Source organism: Hylobates moloch, unplaced genomic scaffold (genome assembly GCF_009828535.3).
Source record: "Hylobates moloch isolate HMO894 unplaced genomic scaffold, HMol_V3 SCAFFOLD_13, whole genome shotgun sequence".
Classification (NCBI taxonomy): Eukaryota; Metazoa; Chordata; class Mammalia; order Primates; family Hylobatidae; genus Hylobates; species Hylobates moloch.
The window spans coordinates 28,032,660-28,052,828 of NW_026652288.1; the positions used below are offsets into that span (position 1 = coordinate 28,032,660).

At 49.1% G+C, this 20,169-nt stretch overlaps 1 protein-coding gene across 7 annotated transcripts in view; it reads left to right on the forward strand.

Moving 5' to 3' along the window:
* Window positions 1-19,656, forward strand: part of BABAM2 (BRISC and BRCA1 A complex member 2) — a 576,872-nt gene extending 557,216 nt beyond the window's left edge. For 4 of the 7 annotated variants that reach the window (XM_032172582.2, XM_032172581.2, XM_058426956.1 and 1 more), the window contains one exon: window positions 19,539-19,656. In XM_032172582.2, the coding sequence (XP_032028473.1) occupies window positions 19,539-19,602 (64 nt within the window). In that variant the 3' untranslated portion in view covers window positions 19,603-19,656. Of the gene's footprint in view, window positions 1-8,351; window positions 8,526-19,538 lie in introns of all 7 variants that reach the window. The other 3 variants (XM_032172579.2, XM_032172577.2, XM_032172576.2) reach the window with 1 other exon arrangement.
* The last annotated feature ends 513 nt before the right edge of the window (window positions 19,657-20,169 follow it).

The following is a 20,169-nucleotide window of genomic DNA, read 5'->3' on the forward strand; positions in this document are numbered from 1 at the left end:
TCACCCCTGGGCTGTCTGTGTTTGCCTTTGTTTCTGAGCCTAAGCAATGGGATGGAAAAGATTAACTCTAAGCGGTGGGGCAGTGCAGTAGGCTGTGGCCAGGAGAACAAGAATGGGTTCTGAAGATGCCTTTAAAAATGCAAATTAGGAAGGAAGAAATCTTCACTTTCTTACCCCAAAGCCCATCCAAACAAGGTTCTAATTTACAGAATTGCGTCCCAGTGAAGTTCCCCATGCCCATGTTAGTGCACCAGGTGTGTAATAGGGAACCCAACACACAAAACTGAATGGGTTTCTCAGGGTCATCTTGGTAAGAACCTTTGTGCAAACAAAGAAAAGGCTCCCCCTTTGGGTTGGTGCAGAGTTAGCTTTAGGTAAAGAAGAAGCTGTCCCTTTGTCTGGGCCTCTGTCCCTGGGTGAGCACACAGCTTAGCATGCAGAGCACAGGCTCAATTTCAGCCCCTACTTGCTCTCTTGGCCTGATGCCTTTGTGCGGGGCAGAAGCTGCACTTCCAAATGCACAGCTCCCTGCGCCCCTTGTACCTGGCATGTTAGAAGTCTGTGGGGTCCCCTCAGGGTTCTAGCTGGACAACAACAGGTTAACTCTGCTTGGCCTTGGTCTTTGAGGACACAGCGGACTAGGCTAGTCACCAGCACACCTCTTCTTCCCTGTCCCCTTCAGCAACACTGCAAGGCAAGTGTGGCTGGTGTCAGGGCTGAAGGATTGGTGCCCCATGCTGGGAGCAGAGAGTTGGTCCTCTGGCCACAGACGCTGTAGGCCCTGCTCTGGGCCAGGTGCTTATGCAGGAGAGCCCAAGCCTTGGCTCCTCCTGCCAGCTTCAGCTCAGCTCAAGGAGTGCACATGATTTTCCACACGGTTCAACCTCAAAGGCAATACACTTGCAGCACAGAGAAATGTGCTCAGAGGTCCAGAATAGACAGGCTCACAGTGGAGGAAGTGACCTCACTCCTGAGGCACTGGGTTCCCCACTGCGCAGTGTGTGCTGTGGCGGCATTCCGCCGGGACACCCACCCTCGGCAGGGAGTGTTGTCAGAATGGCTTGGAGAAGACTGTGATGAACTCTGTGGGTGCTACAGCATTGTGGTCAGATCCGATTTCCACCGCTCAATTCATGCTGGAAATTGTCTTTGGGCCAGCCATATGGGCAAACTTTGAAAGACTCCTGTCCTACCCTTTTAATTCTGCATCTATCAGCGGTTCCCAGCAGCTCAGAGGCTAGAGGAGTGGGAAGAAAGAGGCAGCGAGCCGACAGCAGCCCAGGACCCAGTATCTGCTTCCTGTCCCCTTACTTGGTTTTAAGAGCCTACTGGGAACAAGAAGGAATGCAGTTTGTCCCTGTTGTGAGCCCCTGAAATGTGCAGAGCACCATGCTAAGGAACAGTTAGAGTCCTGCGCCCATCGCACTTCTTCTCTGTGACCTAGAAGGATGTGACAGGAAGGTAAAGGACAGTACCTGCATGTCAGCACTGTCGCACACTCTGAGAAGGGCAGTGGGAGCCCAGTGAAGTCAACCTGGAAACATCTCTGCACATCAGGGCAGGACTGGGGCCCAGGGCCTGAGAGAAAGAAACCTGACTGCTGGCAGATGTCTCCAATTTCAGAAACTTACTACTCCATGTCACCAGGCCCATGGTGATGTCCTCACATTTAGCTGCAGCCTGCCGTGGCCAGGCAAAAGTTGGCAGCATCACTCAGCAGAGTGCCTTCTAGTGGAACATGGGTGCACCCAGAGCCGTGCCCTTCCTGCTCAGCCTTAGCCCTCAGTGGCTGCAGAAGGCAGGAAGACCCTCCAGGGCTGGCAGTGTGCTGTCATCAGGACACGGGCTTGCAGCTTCCAAGTCCTGCTCTGCCTTTATCATGTGCCTGGCCTTGGGCAAGTTGCTCCTCTCCAAGCCTGCTCTTTCATGTATATGGGTGGAGTAGATTAATGGGATCGATTTCATACACATGATTGTTGCTTGGATTAAAATGAGATTATTTTGAAAGCACATTATAAACTATAAAATAGCAAGTATCAAGTTAGTTAATTCACTTATTCAACAAATGTTATATACATACCTATTGGTACCAGACACTAGTTGGACAGTGTTCCCAGGAGGTCCAGGCCCTTGTCAATAAGAGCTGTTCAATAACTGTTTGTTGAGTTAACGTGAAACAGGAGGTCCTCAGTGTGTGTGTGTTCGTAGCTGTATGATGGCAGTGGAGGGGTGGGCAGGAAGGAAACCAAGGTTTGAGTTCTTACCATGTGCCTGGCACTGTTGCCTCATAACAACTACTGTGGGGTCACTGGAGAGAAACAGAGACTCGGGGGCTTTTCCAGACACACAGCTAGTAAGTAATGGATCCACATTTAAATTCAGTTTTCTCTTACTCCAAAATCCATGTTCTTCCCACTTAATCAGATAGGGAATGATTGCCACGTGTTCCTCTTGCCACAGAATGACACCAGGAGATTCCATCTCTAACCCATGTTTCTTTTCCCAAGCATCCCCTAGATCTATGACCCAGGCCAAACCCAAGCCATAAATGATCACCCCTGATTCTAGGCCAGAAAATAGGAATCGTGTGAAATCTAAGCAGAATGAGGCTGTGTCACCACTAGCCAAACCTCTTGTTCATACTGCGCAGGTTTTAGGAAAACAACAGCCTTTAATGCATGCTCGAAATTCCTTCCATGGTAAGCCACTGTGAGAAAAATCTCACCCAAACAATGTGCTCTTGGCAGAAGGAGGGCCGGTGTCTTTTCAGGGAAAAAGCAAACCAGCGGGACCCAGAAATCACTCTAGGGAGTGTTGGTTTCCCCAGAAGAGCTAGCTTTTTAAAAATAAACTTAGCAAAGGATTTCATCTGCCCCTCTGCCCCACCTTTGCCTCCCACTGCTTGCAGAAGAGGAGGATTGTGGAGTTCCTCGTCCTGGGTCAGTTCCCAGCTCAGCACTGATGCATCTGCTCCTCACGTTTAGCACCAAATATTTATTCTGATAAAGTGAGTTTAAAAAAAAAAAAAAACTAAATCGATTATTGTCTGGCTTGATCTCCAAAAACGAGTCCCTGCAATTGACAGTGGTTGCATGAACTTAAGAATAGTAGATCCTTAGGAAGGAAGGCTGGTCATTCAGTCATTCAACAGAAAATTAGGGTACTTCTGTGTCACTGAGGTGCAGCCCCAGTGAAACAAACTCAGAAGCCTCCAGTGTTTATACCACTGAGACTGGGGCAGAGTAGTCTGGAGTGCTGCATTTAAAGCTAGGCACTCCCCAGTGATGGAGCTTCCAGCTGCCCCTACCATTCAGTTCACAAGTGTCCCTGAACTTCAGTGAAGTATGAGCTACCAAGCTCTGCCCAAGGGTGACCACAGAAGTAGACAACTTATGAACCAGAAACATCAACCAGCAACCCCAGACAGTTTATGTAGGATTGCTTCATTCCAGAGAGCAGAACTGGGATCCATGGGCAGAAATTTTGAGGGGACAGATTCCAGTTCGGGAGACAGAAGAACCCTGTAACCCTTAGAGACACCTTTGAGCAATGCACTCTCCATCACGAAAGGTGTCCCGGCAGGGCGAGGATCACCCCCCAGAAGTGCTGCTGGGCCAAGCCCTGCCTTGGACAAGATCCTAAGGTCTCGCCCAACAGCAAGGTTCTCTGGTTAGCACCACATGAGTGGCTCAACAATTCGTGTTGTGGAGCTTCAGAGGCAGGACAAGCAGTCATGGGCTGTGGTTGGCGGCCGCAGGCCCTGATGCTTAGGCCAGGCCTTGAGGGTGGGTAGGTGTCAGGTAGGTGGGAGACCCCCAGCATGTTGCAGGCCCAGGAAAGCACCCTTCACCTGCAGAGTAAAGGGGCTCCTGCTTAGCTGGCTGCCAGACTTGCAAAGGGAAATTAATTATTGTTTGTGATACAATTAAAATCCCCCGATGAAAGGCCTTGTATAAATGTAAATTATCATTATTGTCATTAAAGGGGCTAGACGTCTGGCCTGCTGGATAATACCCCCACATACCTCTGAGCAGAAAAGAAAGCCAGCCCAAGGCAGGAAGTTTGCTCCTGCTCTTCCAAAGCAATAGCAGTAAGAAGGGGCAGGCCAAGGAGGGCTCTGCCCATGGCTGTGAAAGCAGAGCCCCCCACTCTCATCCAGGGTGAGCACACAGCTCTCTCTGCTCTGGGAGTCAAGTGACTGTGTGTCCCCTGAGGGCCAGGGCCCTGCCCAAATGTGGTCCCTTACCCCTGCAGGAACCAGCCCATTACTAGCACAGGAGTGGCCCATGAATGTGTGAATGTTTAGTTGTCTGCTGATTTGAAAGGTGGAAGGAACATGAGCAGGATGGATACTGGCCAGCATTCTTGGGGTCCTAAGTCAGATCTGGAGACAAAGGGCAGACAGACGGCTCAGACCTGTGCAGCACCTCTGATGATGCTTGTGAAGGCTCTTGAGGGAACCCCTCTAGCAAAGCGCCAGGAGAGGTCATTTGTTACATTACTGCTTCCACTTAAGAAACTGTCTCTGGCTAAAGTGGTTGGATTAATACCAAAGCAGAAATAACAATAATGGATAATAGTATATTAGACTGAGCAGTGACCTCAGAAACCATCCCCTCACTTTGCAGATGAGGCATCTCTGGGGTACAGAGAGGTGAAGTGGCTTCTCCAAAGTGGCATAGCAGAGAAAAGCAGAGCTAGAATCACAGCTCAAGCTCCCCATGCCAAGTCCACAGTTTGACTATGCGAGATGATGATACCTCCCCTGTGACAACACTTCACAGAGATATTGCTCCTCATCAACCCTAGGGAGTTTTAAGATGACCTTTATGTTACAGGAACCTTCTGGGCTTCCTTTGCTCTTCTGGGGCTCATTATTTAGAGAACATTTGTGGTCCCTCACATGTCACCTGGGTGGACTGCACGCACCCTCCTTCTTGAACTTCTTTTCCTTCCCCCAGATACTCAGAGTAGCCTGCATTCTTCATTAGGGTGCCCTAGCACTTCCAAGAACCACATGGGCCCATGAGAGGGAGGTCAAGGTCATCCCTTGAGTCTCTTGTTATCACAGTCATAATTCTGCTGAAAAGCTACATGATGCAGATCCAAAGATGAGAGCGAACAGCACCAGTCAATACCTGTAGACACACAGCTACCAGAGGGAGGGCCATTTAGGGGGTTTTGTAGGACAAATGTAGGTGCAATGGGGGTTGGCAGTAAGTAGCCCTCGAAATTAATTACTGAGCTGTTGGCAGCTCTAGGAAAAGTTTAATGGAGGAGACTAAAATACAGCCACAATGAGGTTTGGGATGGGAGAGAGCACGAAATCAAAAAATTTTAGAAATTATTTATCTTACTCCCTTACTGCATAGATGAGAAAACAGAGCAGTGATTCACCATGATACAGCAGAGCCAGGGACAGAACCCAAGGCTCCCGACTCAGTGGACAGTACACTTGCCACTGGAAATCATGGTGGCATGGAAAGAATGTGCCCTTTGGAGTCAAGCAGCTCTGGATTCATAACTAGCATTGCCACCTATTAGCTGTGTGATCTTAGAAAAGTTACTTTGGGCCAGACATGGTGGCTCACACCTATAATTTCAGAACTTTGGGAGGCTGAGGCAGGAGGATCACTTGAGCTCAGGAGTTTGAGACCAGCCTGGGCAACATAGTGAGACCCGTAACATAGCGAGACCCCATCTCTACAAAAAAAAAAAAAAAAAATTAATTAGCTGGGCGTGGTAGTGCACTCCTGTAGTCCTAACTACTCGGGAGGCTGAGGCAGGAGGATCACTTGGGCCTTGGAGGTCGAGGCTGCAGTGAGCCAAGATCGCACCACCACACTCCAGCCTGGGTGACAGAGTGCAGAGAGAGTGACCTTGTCTCAAAAAAGAAAAGAAAAGAAAACTTACTTTCCATCTCTGATCATAGATTTATTTTTGGCAAAAATAGAATCACCTGCCTGGTAGTAGGCCTGTTAGAAGGAGTAAATATAAAATAATACACATGAAAACAAGTAGCATGATATCTGGCATGTAGTAGGCACCTGCCTTTCCTTATACTCATGGCTTCCAGACTTTGTTTTGAACCACAATCCACAAGATATTTTACGTTTGAATCCAGTATATATAACTAAAACAAAAGTGCCACATACAGTGCACTCTGATTTTATTTCACTTTATTTTAATGCTGCTCAGAACCCGCTAAATGGATTTTGTGATCCACTGTTTGAACAAGCCTACTTTACACCACGTGTGGATATCATTCATCCACGTTGCATATATGCCCTTCCTTTCCTTCCCTCCCTCCCTCTCTGTAATGGAAGCCTGGGGCCGCAGAGCTACCTGCTGTCAGCATGTGCAGGGCCCAAGCTGGTGCAGTGTGGAGTGAGCCCTGCAGCCCAGCATAGCAGGTGCATCTCCTCCTCCTGTGCTTGCCCCCAGCCTCTCTACTGCGTGATTACAGAAGACTCCTAAGGCCCCTTCCAGCCAGACATTCTGTCACCTGCCAGCCTGCATGGAACTTTCCCACATCCTACCCCAGCAGAGCCCACCTGAAGTTCCTGTTATGAGAATTACTCTTGTTACCAAAGGCCGTTGTCTCCAGAAGGCCACTGTACCCCAGCAGGGAGGGTGGAGCTTGGACACCCTCTCCCATTGAGTAGTTTCTTTTTTGGGAATTGCTGCTTTTCTGTCTGAAAGCCCAGAGAGCCAGGTGTCTGGGGTGTGATTCTGGCTGTCAGGGAGATGAGGGTGAAGAGAGGAGGGACCACGGCCATCTTCCTGCCCCTCCCCCACATCCTCAAACACCCAGCCACGGGGGTGAATGTCCCAGAGTGTTGGGTGACCAAAAGCTGTGTGCAAAAGCCAGCATCCAGGGGCCTGAGCACCTGTGGAAGCCATGAGCTCTGGCCTCTGGATGCTGAGATCTGGTGGAAGAAACTGAACTTACAGCCAGGCAAATAACACTTCAAAGCCGTAGAGAGACTCAGGGGAGGGGAAGGTTAGAGGCCCCAAGGAGTTGATCTCCTAAGTGTTCCTTAGGCCCTCCTTTGGGAGTCTTGCACTTTGCTGTGGAGACTAATGCCTGGCAGTGCTGCGCACAAACCTCAGAGCACTGTCCCAGCTGGGGTGTGACTTGGGGCCTGGACCTACATTCCAGGGTCAGCTCTGCTGGGTCCCTGGGCACTTCCTCTTTGAGGGTTACCCTTTGGTTTTTTCCCCTTTTGATGACTAAAAAGTGGAGGGTAATCTGTGAGCTTGGTGGTGACTCACCACCATCGGACAGGTGGCCCACTTTTCCCAGCAGGTGAGCTGCCTGAGTAGCCCTCCTCCTGGCCGGGACTGTGGCGAGCTCCCTGCACCCCACCCCAGGCAGCCACGTGGCCATCAGCACATCATGGCCTGTGCTGAGCGCCTGCTCTTGCAGCCCAGGGCAGAGTGAGCAGAGGACTCACCATCTGGGCACACCAGGCAGGTGCAGATGGGGAGACAAGATAAACCCAGGGCTAGGGCTCTTCTCTAGGTTCCCAGGCCCCAGGCAGCAGCACATTCCTTAGCCCCCCACACCCACCACCTGGCCTCGTTCCCAGCCCCAGCCCAGCCAGGTGCACCCATCCTCCCAGCCTTTCTCAGTGCCACACAGCCATTCCTGCCTCTCATCAAGCAGGTTATGATGGGCACGGCAGTCCGAGAGGGAGGGGGATGGAGAGGACTGGCTCACGCTCCGCCTACTAGCTCTGGGGCCTCAGGTCAACCCCCTGGGCAGGGAGGCATTCATTTAGCACCAAGTTGACATTCACCTTCTGGGAGCTTCTGACAGGGTGAGGACCAAGGGCACTAAGGGTGAACCATCCCCAAATTCTGCTGTCTAGGCACTTACAGGGATGATCTATGCTAACGTATCATTAGGATATGCAATGTCACAGGAACCATCCTAACCTCCCGCCCTTAGTCTCCCCTTCCCCTTCCTTGTAATGTTTGACCTCGGCGGTTTCCTTTTTCCTTCTATTACAACATTGTGTCATTCTAAAGTATATCTTAAGTAAGCCAAATGCTTGCATTTGAGAAATATTTATTGAGCTGGTGTGTGTTGGACACTATACTCCAGGCTGGGGATGCAAAGATGGATGAATACGACCCATGGGCTTTGCCTTCAGGGAGCTTCTCCCAGGGTGTGAGAGAATGGTTGGTATGTGTAGATGCGTGCATACATCTGTGATGAACGCCAGAGAAGGAAGCTGGTCCCATGGCCAGTGGAGGCTCAGGAGCCCATTAGGACTACCCTGTCCCTCCCTCCATTTAGCCAGCTGGCCCTCCCTTCTCCTCCTCCTTCTCATCTGCTGCACCAGGGGATGCCAAGGGAGCAGAGATGCCTGCAGCCCGTGGGAGCAAGTCCTGGCCTTTGCAGTTGCAAAAACTGGCTGCAAGCTGCCCCAGCCCCAGAGGAACTGGCCAAGCTCCAGAGGGCCTCCTTGGAGGGCCTCAGAGGGAGAGAGAACTGCTCAGTAATTTTGATCACTTTGGTAAGTATTTAAAAATACCCTGTGATTTAGCAGGAACCAGAATTCATCCCAATACTTTGATGTCTAGAAATGGATCTCAGTCAGTTGTTGTTGAAGTCCTCCTAAAATGGCATTTGATTTAATTCAGCACATACTAAGACCACAGTCAGCCTTCTCACAGGCGAGGAGGCCGAGCTGTATAAATTGCAGTCTAGACACCAATCTAAATATCTCAAACGCAAGGCAGACATAGCCCAGCCCAAGGCTGGAGGCCCGGCATGCTGTGGAATCGAGTAGAGGGGAGATTGATTCCAGCTGAGGGCAAGGGCCTCTGCCTGAAGCTGTGAGCAGAGGCACAGAGCACTGTGTTCCCACTGAGATATCAAGCCTTTGCGTCTCAAGTTTGTTAATTTCCTTGTTTTGCAAGCTTAGACCCCCTGAAAACAAACCAGGCATGCTCAGGGGTTGGCGCATTTAGCAAGATTGACTGTGTACATGAACCAGTTACAAGCACTTGTTTGTTCCTAAAGCCCACACCCGAGAGCCAGGCTGCCATCGCCCGAGGCATAATTACAAAACAAGCTCCCATCATGCCAGTCACTCACTCACCAAGGCACCCAGAGTTGGATGGCAGTTGTCACAGGGGCCTTTGGAGGGTTTGGGGCGAAGGGCATTGAAACAGAAGCAGGTCTCTTTGTAGCCATCCTGTTGTGAGGATGACCCTTTGACACGAGGCCCTTTGACATGAGGCGAGTAACCCCAAGTGAGTCAGAATTTACAGTGGCGGTTCAGGACAATGAGGACAAGGCAAGACCACGAGGCATGATTAGCAGGACTTGTCTTACACTATTTACAGGACTGCTTTGATTTTCAGACCACAGTCGGTTTTCATATGACTGATTAAAAACATGTGCCAGTTGAAGTCACAGCTGCAGAAGAAAACTGGAAAAAGCAGTGAGCCTTAGATGTTGGAACTTGCCTCTATTTGCAAAAATGACCTCTGACTTGATTTATGCCCTTGATTTCCTGACAGTGAGGGCTGTGTCCCTGAACCGCTTCTCCTACCACACCCCACCCTACCACCACATTGGCCTGACTCTAGCAAACATCATGAGGCTCATCTTACAATTACCCAAAGAAAAGCATTTTTGAATTCCAGAATTCAAGTCCTGTTTTGGAGGAAGGCAACTGTTAGGCTCTTGCAAAATAAAAAGTTCCAAGTAAAGGAGGCTAACAGCAACAAGACCACAGGGTCTCATTCACGGGGCTGGGCTCTAGTGGCTCTGGGGTTGGAGTGACATTGGCAGGTATCTTAACTAAACTTGCTAAGCTTCTATTTTCTCGTCTGCAAAATGGGGAGCATGACCCTGCCACACCCAGTAGTGTTGTGAGCACCACCTTTGCAAAGCTTCACTGCCTTAGGTGCTCCCTCCCCGCTGCCAGTCCCCAACCTCTTTGGGTTGTATATTCTGTGTTTTGTTTTCATTTATTTAAAGCTATATTGATTCAGTTTGTCAGATGTCTATTTTATGGATTTTTATTCTTTTGAAAAGATCTATTGAATCAATAAAGCACTGTAATTCCAGTAGGAAAGAACCCTTTTGATGAGACTTCATTGAACAAAGTTTCCTACTGGCCTCAACCCCAAGGCCTCTGAGCATTTCCCTGATGTTTCCCTGTCTTAACTTTCCTCAGTCTCCTGAGATCCCCTTCTCTAGAACCCAACCGTTACGTCATTTTCCGGGCATTACCCCTGATAACTTATGCTTCCTGAGCTAGAGGGCAGAGGGGTGGCCGAGAGGAACAGGCCCTCATGTCCCGCGACAAAACTGTCTATGGCACTTTTTGCTCGGGGCTCTGCAGTGTTCACTAACCCTGCCCCACTTGTATAAAACTATGCAGATGAAAACTATCCAATAATAACCCAACTACTCCCACCACCTTTGCAGCATTACCACCTCCTACTGAAACTTGCCGTGTGTGGGGCCCTGGGCTTGGTACTTGATACACATTTCCATTCTCCTCACAACCTCCTTGAAAAGAAAATGATAAAGGGGCTATCACCACTGACCCCACAGAAATACAAACAACCATCAGAGAATACTATAAACACCTCTGTGCAAATAAGCTAGAAAATCTAGATGAAATGGATAAATTCCTGGACACATACACCCTCCCAAGACTGAACCAGGAAGAAGTTGAATCCCCGAATAGACCAATAACAAGTTCTGAAATTGAGGCAGTAATAAATAGCCTACCAACCAAAAAAAGCCCGGGACCAGATGGATTTACAGCTGAATTCTACCAGAGGGACAAAGAGGAGCTGGTACTGTTTCCTCTGAAACTATTCCAAACAATTGAAAAGGAGGGACTTCTCCCTAACTCACTTTATGAGGCCAGCATTATCCTGATACCAAAACCTGGCAGAGACACAACAAAAAAAGAAAATTTCAGGCCAATACCCCTGATGAACATCAGTGTAAAAATCCTCAATAAAATACTGGCAAACTGAATCCAGCAGCACTTCAAAAAGCTTATCCACCACAATCAAGTCAGCTTCATCCCCAGGATGCAAGGCTGGTTCAACATATGCAAATCAGTAAATGCAATTCATCACATAAACAGAACTAAAGACAAAAACCACATGATTATCTCAATAGATGCAGAAAAGGCCTTCAATAAAATTCAACATCCCTTCATGTTAAAAACTCTCAATAAACTAGGTATTGGTGGAACATACCTCAAAATAATAAGAGCCATTTATGACAAACCTACAGCCAGTATCATACCGAACAGGCAAAAGCTGGAAGCATTCCCCTTGAAAACCAGCACAAGACAAGGATGCCCTCTCTCACCACTCCTATTCAACATAGTATTGGAAGTTCTTGCCAGAGAAATAAGGCAAGAGAAAGAAATAAAGGGTATTCAATAGGAAGAGAGTTAATCAAATGGTCTCTGTTTGCAGATGCCATGATCTTATATCTAGAAAACCCCATTGTCTCAGCCCAAAAGCTTCTTAAGCTGACAAGCAACTTCAGCAGAGTCTCAGGATACAAAATCAATGTGCAAAAATCACAAGCATTCTTATACACCAACAGTAGACAAGCAGAGAGCCAAATCATGAATGAACTCCCATTCACAGTTGCTACAAAGAGAATGAAATACCTAGGAATACAACTTACAAGGGATGTGAAGGACCTCTTCAAGGAGAACTACAAACCACTGCTCAAGGAAGTCAGAGAGGACACAAACAAATGGAAAAACATGCCAAGCTCATGGATAGGAAGAATCAATATCATGAAAATAGCCATACTGCCCAAAGCAATTTATAGATTCAATGTTTTTCCCATTAAACTACCATTGGCATTCTTCACAGAATTAAAAAAAAAATTCTACATTAAAATTCATGTGGAACTAAAAAAGAGCCCATATAGCCAAGACAATCCTAAGCAAAAAGAACAAAGTTGGAGGCATCACATGACTTCAAACTTTACTACAGTAACCAAAACAGCATGGTACTCATACAAAAACGGACACATAAACCAATGGAACAGGATAGACACCTCAGAAATAAGATTGCACATCTACAACCATCTGATTTTCAACAAACCTGACAAAAACAAGCAGTGGGGAAAGGATTCCCTATTCAATAAATGGTGCTGGGAAAACTGGCTAGCCATATGCAGAAATTTCAAACTGGACCCTTTCCTTACACCTTATACAAAAATTAACTCAAGATGGATTAAAGACTTAAATATAAAACCCAAAACTACAAAAACCCAGAAGAAAATCTAGGCAATACCACTCAGGAAATAGGCACAGGCAAAGATTTCATGACAAAAACGTCAAAAGCAATTGCAACAAAAGCAAAAATTGACAAATGGGATCTAATTAAACTAAAGAGCGTCTGCACAGCAAAAGAAACTGTCTTCAAAATGAACAGACAACCTACACAATGGGAGAAAAATTTTGCAATCTATCCATCTGACAAAGGTCTAATATCCAAATCTACAAGGAACTTAAACAAATTTATAGGAAAAAACAGCTCCATTAAAAAGTGGGTAAAGGACATGAACAGACACTTCTCAAAAGAAGACATTTATGCAGCCAAGAATATATGAAAAAATCTCAACATCAGTGATCATTAGAGAAAACCCAAATCAAAACCACAGTGAGATAGCATCTCATGCCAGTCAGAATGGCGATTATTAAAAAGTCAAGAAACAACAGATGCCAGCAAGGCTGTAGAGAAATAGGAACGCTTTTACACTGTTGGTGGGAATGTAAATTAGTTTGGCCATTGTGGAAGACAGTGTGGCAATTCCTCAAAGACCTAGAACCAGAAATATCACTTGACCCAGCAATCCCATTACTGGGCATATACCCAAAGGAATATAAATCATTCTGTTATAAAGATGCATGCACGCATCTGTTCATTGCAGCACTATTCACAATAGCAAAGACATGGAATCAACCCAGTCCATCAATGATAGACTGGATAAAGAAAATGTGGTGCATATACACCATGGAATACTATGCAGCCATAAAAAGGAAGGAGATCATGTCTTTTGCAGGGACATGGATGGAGCTAGAAGCCATTATCCTCAGCAAACTAACACAGGAACAGAAAACCAAGCACATGTTCTCACTTATAAGTGGGAGCTGAACAATGAGAACACATGGACACAGGGAGGGGAACATCACACACTGGGGCCTGTTGGTGGGGGGGCAGCGTTGGGAGAGCATCAGGATAAATAGCTAATGCCTGCGGGGCTTAATACCTAGGTGCTGGGTTGAGAGGTGCAGCAAACCACCGTGGCACACTTTTATTATGCAGCAAACCTACATGTCCTGCACATGGATCCCGGAACTTTTTTGAAAAAAGAGGTGCTAGTGTCTGAATTTAATAGATGAAGAATCAAGACACAAAAGGGTTAAGTGGCTTGCTCAAGATCACATGGATGATATCTCAGACCATAACTGGGTGGTCATAAGATCATTAAGTAGAAATCATCCTGTTACAGGTGAGGAAATGGAGTCCCAGTTCTGGATGACACAGTGAGCCAGGGCTCGGGCTAGAGCTGTGAGTCCTGTGCCTCCTAGTGCAGTGCTCTTTCCATTTCCCCCACTGCCTCCCCTTGACGATGCATGTTGTCCTGGACAGAAGGAGAGCTGTTTGAGGACCAGGCCAACCAACACCCTGCTCTTGGCAGCCGGAGCCATGTGATTCCTAAATACCCTTCTAGGAAGAGCTGCAGCGTCTTGATCAAGCCCTGACCAAAACTGCACACCACATACAAGGAGTACACCTGGCAGGTTTGGGGGCAGAAGACAGGCAAGGGCTGGAGGTGCCTCTGGCTACAGAGTTTGTCCTTTGATGCCACAAGGATGCCATGAGCAGCTCTAGACTGGATTGCAAAAGACACGCAGTGTCCTATGACTTTGGCTGAGTATCCAAGCCTGAGATTGGCTATCTCTGCCTGCGATTGCCAGCTGTGTGATCAGTGAGAAGGGAGGGCCTGATCCAAGGAGCCTCGGGAAAGGCTTAACTGAGGACAAGGACCCTAGACCTCTCACAGGTTTCCCGCTTCTGCACACACACGTTCTTCTGGCTGTTTCCACAGACTCAGAGCCTCTTCCCCTTGGCCCCAGTGGGTACCCATGATAATAGTTGACGTCTGTTGATCATCTCTTATGCCAGGTACCATGCCAAGCGCTTACCCAGACCATCTCATTCACTCCTCACAAGAACCCTTTAAGGTAGGCAGTTACTCCCACCTTTTAGATGAAGAAACTAAAGCTGCAGTCACTTGCCCTCATGATCAATGAGTAAGGAGTGTGGCCAGGCCTCGAACCCAGTCTGCCTGGCTCCAGAGCCTGCCCCACACAGGCTACCCTCACCTTCTACAGTCCACCGGCCTTAGGACCCTCAGTTACGGCACCCTGCTTTGTAGGTGAGGGAGCTGAAGCCCAGAAGAGATTTGCCCTGGGCCTAAGGCCCACAAAAGTAGACCCCCTGACTCCTGATTCAGTTCCCTCCACCATGCCATGCCTGTGAGCTGAAGCCTGGGCCAGCCCTGCTTCTGCTCTGAATTCATTGAAAACCTACCCAGTCTTTACGTTTTCTTCTCCTAACTGAGACTCCTGGGTTGGACTGAGTTGTAATTTTATGAAACCCTGAGCAGAGAGACTGAGATCTGTGAAGAGGGCCCAAACCTCATTTTGCCCTCAGGCATATTGAGCTCTAATGCCGTCTAAAAATAGATTCCCTTCCAGTGTGCATTCAGTGAGGAGCTTGACACTCAGGGCCCTCTCCTGTGGGCCCTACTTGGCCAGCTAATGGAGAGGTAAGGAGACCTCACTATCCCCTAGAACACGCTTACACTTTTAAAGCCTACTACATACTTTGTCTCTGGGTCAAAGGTTTTTTCAAAGATGACAGATACCTCTTGCCATTAGCAATCTGTACTCTGGGCAGCTCTCCATTTTCTCTGATAAAAAGTGAAATAAATGAAAACAGTGTTTTTAAAAATCTATAAATGGGTGGGAGCCAGTTGTCATTTTCCCTTTCCCCCTCCTCCCCCTCCCTTAACTGACTTAATGAGGATCCAAGTTGAGAAGCACTCGCCGAAAACAGCTGGTAGCATCATGCCTTTAAATAGCCCTCGCCACGCTTCCTCTTGGCAGCACGCAGTTGGCCCTGGCAGGGAAAGCCCAGGACAGAACAGGAAACTTTAGAACTTTCTGAAAAGAAAAAAGCTTGCCTTTAAAACATTCTCCCTCTTGCCAAGACCTTTTTGTGTAAGAAGCTTGCAGTGTTGTAGCCCCTTCCCCTAGAAGTTTCCAAGGAAAAACTGAGCTGATGAGGCTTGCCTCGGGACCCAGTGTGACTCTGGGCCTGGGGAGGTAGGTGGAGAGCTCCCCGGACCCGACCCCTGCCCAGCTCAGGCCAGCGTCCAGGGCAGCAGTGGCTCCAGCATCATCTGCTCGTCAGGCACCTGTGGGGGCTACAGTGCAGCTCAGCTGCAGCCTCTCCCCTTGATGTTCGTAGCTGTAAGGTCAGGGAGGGTGACATCCTCACCTCTAACTTAGGGAACATTCAGCCCTCCCTGAAAGTGGTACTGGCATGGGCCAGACTCCACAGTGCACATCAGGCCACAGAGTCCATGCAGCAGAGGTGGTGGCAGCCTGTCGATCTCAGACCCTCTGGAGAAGTGGGGCCACAAGGCTCTCTCCAGCCGCACTTCCATGTTGCTGGGGAAATAGCAGCAGGTGAAACATATGGAAGGAATAAGTGGCCCTCACGTCTGGGTGGCAGCCAACAGTTGACTGTCTCCTCCCACACATTGTCCCATGCGAGTGTGGCATCAGGTGGCCTTATCACCCCTACTCTTCGTCAGGGAACAGAGCCCAGGGCTTCTCCTGCCCTGCCTGGCCTCGCCTAGGTCTAGAGCTCTTTCTACCACATCACAGCTCCCCTTTTGCATTAAGGGTGACTGTGGCATGGTGCCGTTAATGGATAAGGGCTTTGAGGTCCTGAGTGCCAGAGAAGGTGGCGGTTTGGCTGGCTCGGGGCTGTGCTGATCACAGGTGGATGGAAGAGGGTGCTCTTTCTTACTAACTATTGGCAAAGTTTGAAATTTGAGAATGGACTAAAATGTTCTTCCTCAGTACCTAAATATGTTATACCTGTTGTCTTTCTGGGGTTGCTCTCTCTCCCACCTTCTTTTTTTTTTTTTTTTTTTTTTTTTGAGACAGAGTGTCGCTCTGCCACCCAGGCTGGGGTGCCATGGTGCAGACGTGATCTTGGCTCATTGCAACCTCCGCCTCCCGGGTTCAAGCGATTCTCAAGCGATTCTCCTGCCTCAGCTTCCCAAGTAGCTGGGACTACAAGTGCCCACCACCACACCCGGCTAATTTTTGTATTTTTAGTAGAGACGGGGTTTCACCATGTTGGCCAGGCTGGTCTTGAACTCCTGACCTCGGGTGATACACCCGCCTCAGCCTCCAAAAGTGCTGGGATTACAGGCGTGGGCCACTGCACCCAGCCTCTCCCGCCTCCTTAAACAGCTTGTAATGGACATACTGTAACTGCTTCTTGCAAGCTGGTGGTCCTCATTAGTTACATTAAAGCCACAGCCCATCACCGAGTGCTTTCTACGCTGGGCCAGGCCTGGAGATCACTGGGAGCAGGATGTGCTCCTGCTTTCCAGGGGCTGGCAGATAAGACCTGTGCGCATGGGACAAGTGCCCCGGAAGAAGCACAGACAGCGTGCAGGGAGACGACCTCCTGGGGACCAGGGAAGACTTGATGGAAGCAAGAGTATTTGTCCTGAGCATGAATAAGCCCAGAGGTGGCAAATGACATGTGTGAGGAAGAGCAAGTAGTCAAATGAGAAGAAGGGAGAGGCAGTAGATCCAGGGCTCGTATCCTGGACCATGGCCGGCTCAGGGGGCTCTGTGACATCCCCAGGTTGCAGTGGGGGGTCTTACCTGCAGTTTCTCTGAGGAGAGGATCCTTAACTTTCTTAGCTTCCTTAACTTTCTTAGCTTCTCAAAGGGTTGCATGATCTCAAAAAATGTGAACAGATTTTCTTCTTAATGACTTGGAGCCAGATAGTGAGTCATTGAATACCAGGCTGAGAGTTTGGAGGACATTAAGGTCTTGGTCAGGAAAGGGACAGAGATTCACACTGTAAGAGAATCAATGCAGCTGCAAACAAAGGCAAAGGAGGCCTCATGTCCAGGGGAGAAGCAGCTTCTGCAGCAGTGCCATCGAAAGATAAGACAGGAGCTATGGGAGTCACTACGGATGGAGGGACTTAGCAGCGGGAACCTTGAGGATGAATTCACCGTAGGGGTTTAGGGAGAATGGAAACTGGTTCAGAAGGAAACTGAAGGTTCTGTTGCAGAAAACCAAATTGGTCAGAGCATTTTCAGATACATAAGTGATGAAAACATCCATTTGGAACACTGGTTTAAGTTACAGAGTGACAGGTAGGGTGTCCCACAGGTGGTTGGAGACGTGGGACTGGAAGTTTGAGGGGAGGGAGGGCTGGGCTAGCAGTGCTGCAGGCCCGGGAGTTCCCACCTTGCTCTGTGTGACCCCAAGGACGATGGCGCCTGGGAGTGCTGAAGGAAGGGCAGAGAGAGGTAGAGAGAGGCAGGACAGCTGTGGCACCACATGTCACAGAAGTCACAGGGAAAGAGAGCTTCCAGAGAGAGGAGCTGACATTTCAGTGCTGCAGAGGCGATGGTGGAGGCCAGCACTGAGAAAGAGCCAGAGCATTCCAAGGCCAGATTGGAAAGAGGGCTGCAGTTGACTTGAAGGGGGCGGGCAGCCAGTGGCACCAGCCACTGCATTTGCTCTGCTCTAGAGACAACTCCAGGGCCTGTCGGATTGCGGGGGGCTCTTTGCCCTACGGCACAGGATCCCCGGTGAGTGGTCGTGCTTCCTGAGCAGTTTTCTGTTCTCTTCTCACTGCTGCTGTGAATCTGCCTCCTACCCTTGGGTTAGCTCCTCCGCTCCGGATTTGCTGCTTCTGATCTCCTGGGAGCTGGGAGCTGGTAGAGCCAGGCTCAGTAGGACCAGATCCTAAATGAAATGGACTGAGGGAGGCTCCCTGTGGGTGAGGCAATGAGACCTTTGCAGTGCTGAGGGTGACAGGTCTTGGTGGCCCTGCCTGGTTCTTGCCACTGCTCTGAGGTGAGATATCTGGACACGTAAGGTGTCACTGTGATTGTGTGGGTGTCGGTGGGGCAGGGCTAGAAGGCAAGCCTGGTGACCAGGAGCACGGGTGCCCACCTCCTTCCTCTGCAGCCCCTCCCTTCTCCTCCCCTCACTTTTCTCCCTCACCTCTCAGCTGACAGCAAGCTGCTGCTGGAAATGCCCCTCCACTGCCCATTCCCTGCTGCATGGACTGCGGCCCGTGGGACTGCCATGGGTGCCCTGATGTGGGGTTACCCACGTGTCCGTCTCCTTCACACTGCACTCTCCCACACGGCGTGGTCCCATAGCTGGGTCACCCCGCCACCCCTGATGCCCTGTACAGTGCCTGACACGGTGTGGGCTCGGCGAGTGCACATCTGAGGTAGAACGTGGCCCTGCTTCCACAGATTAGAAACCTGGATGCCGGAAAGGCCAGACGGGCTGCCTCTAGTCCTGCCACCCCTCTTCCACTGACTGGGAAATGTTCTCTTAACACCCAGCCTAGCTTTCTTTCCAGTGGACCAGACTGCATATGCGTTTGGAAATAAATGGAGACCATTAATCATTTAGAAATTATTAGGGCTGGATGTGGTGGCTCAGGCCTATAATCCCAGCACTTTGGGAGGCCGAGGCAGGAGGATCCCTTGAGGCCAGGAGTTTGAGACTAGTCTGGGTAATGTAGCAAGACCCTGTCTCTATGAAAAAATGAAAAAAATTGCTGACATGGTAGCACACGCCTATAGTCCTAACTACTTGGGTGGCTGAGGCAGTAGGATCACTTGAGTCCAGGAGGTCAAAGTTACAGTTTGCTGTGGTTGGACCACTGAACTCCAGCCTGGCTCACAGAGTGAGGTCCTGTCTCTAAAAAAAAAAAAATGTGTTAAAAAACTTATTAGACCCTCTTTGTCTTTATGAAGTCAAGGTCCAACTGAGTGGAAAATGCAACCTTCCTGATACTTTAGATCACTAGATGACTGTGTGGTTCAATTGCACACACACTGTCTTGTGGCTTGGACCAGGCCCTTGTCTTTGTCCTGAAAAAAGGCAGCAGGACCTGAGTGCAGATATCTCATAGGAATTGGCAGCTAGGAGGGCGCACGTACAGGCCCTTTGACTATTCCTGAGAGATATCACAGTAGTGAACTGCATGCACCTCCTCGGAAAAATCCGGAGGGCTTTGCCTCAGCAGAGAAGGCAAATCCAACCCAAGATGCATGAACAATAAATAACAACTGTTCTGAGTTAGCTTGAAAGCTCCGAGTTGCACTTTTTTTCAAGTTGTTTGTGCTAACCACAACTTTTTTTCTCCCCTTCTTTCCCACCAGGGCTTATTTCAAAACCTTTGTCCCTCAGTTCCAGGAGGCAGCATTTGCCAATGGAAAGCTCTAGGAAACACCAGTCTTGAGAGGTGGCCAGCCAGACTGCCTGTCCACATGCGTGTCAGCACATACAGCCGCTTCCTGGAAGCTGCCTGGAATGTCTTCACAGCAGCCCTTTGCTCACACAGCAGCTTTGCACGCCCCAGGCAGCCCCGACTGCTGAAATCCAACTTGAGCTGGCTGGTGGTGCCTGGATCCTAGAGCCCTTCACTTCGGGTTACTCCCTCTTTCTTGCCTCTATTTCTTAGTTGGAAGAAATAAACTCACAAATTATGGTGCAGTAATTTTCCGGGGAAAGTAAAGCGTCAGGAATGCCCACGCCTTTCTTCCAAAGCCTTTGTCTCTGAGACCTCTTAAGTTCTAAGATTAAATGCCCCCCGCTGTTTTTCCTCGGAAACCAGTGTCTTCCCTCTGTGCGTGCATGTGTGTGTTTCATACCCCAGCGTTTCCTATCTGGCGCAGTCCTTCACGGCAAGAAGGAGTTACCTGAGTCAATGTGACCAACCCGCTGGGTTTCAGCCACTCTTCCAGCCTGGCCTAAAGCTGTTGCTCAATAACAAATGGCCTCTAGCACACA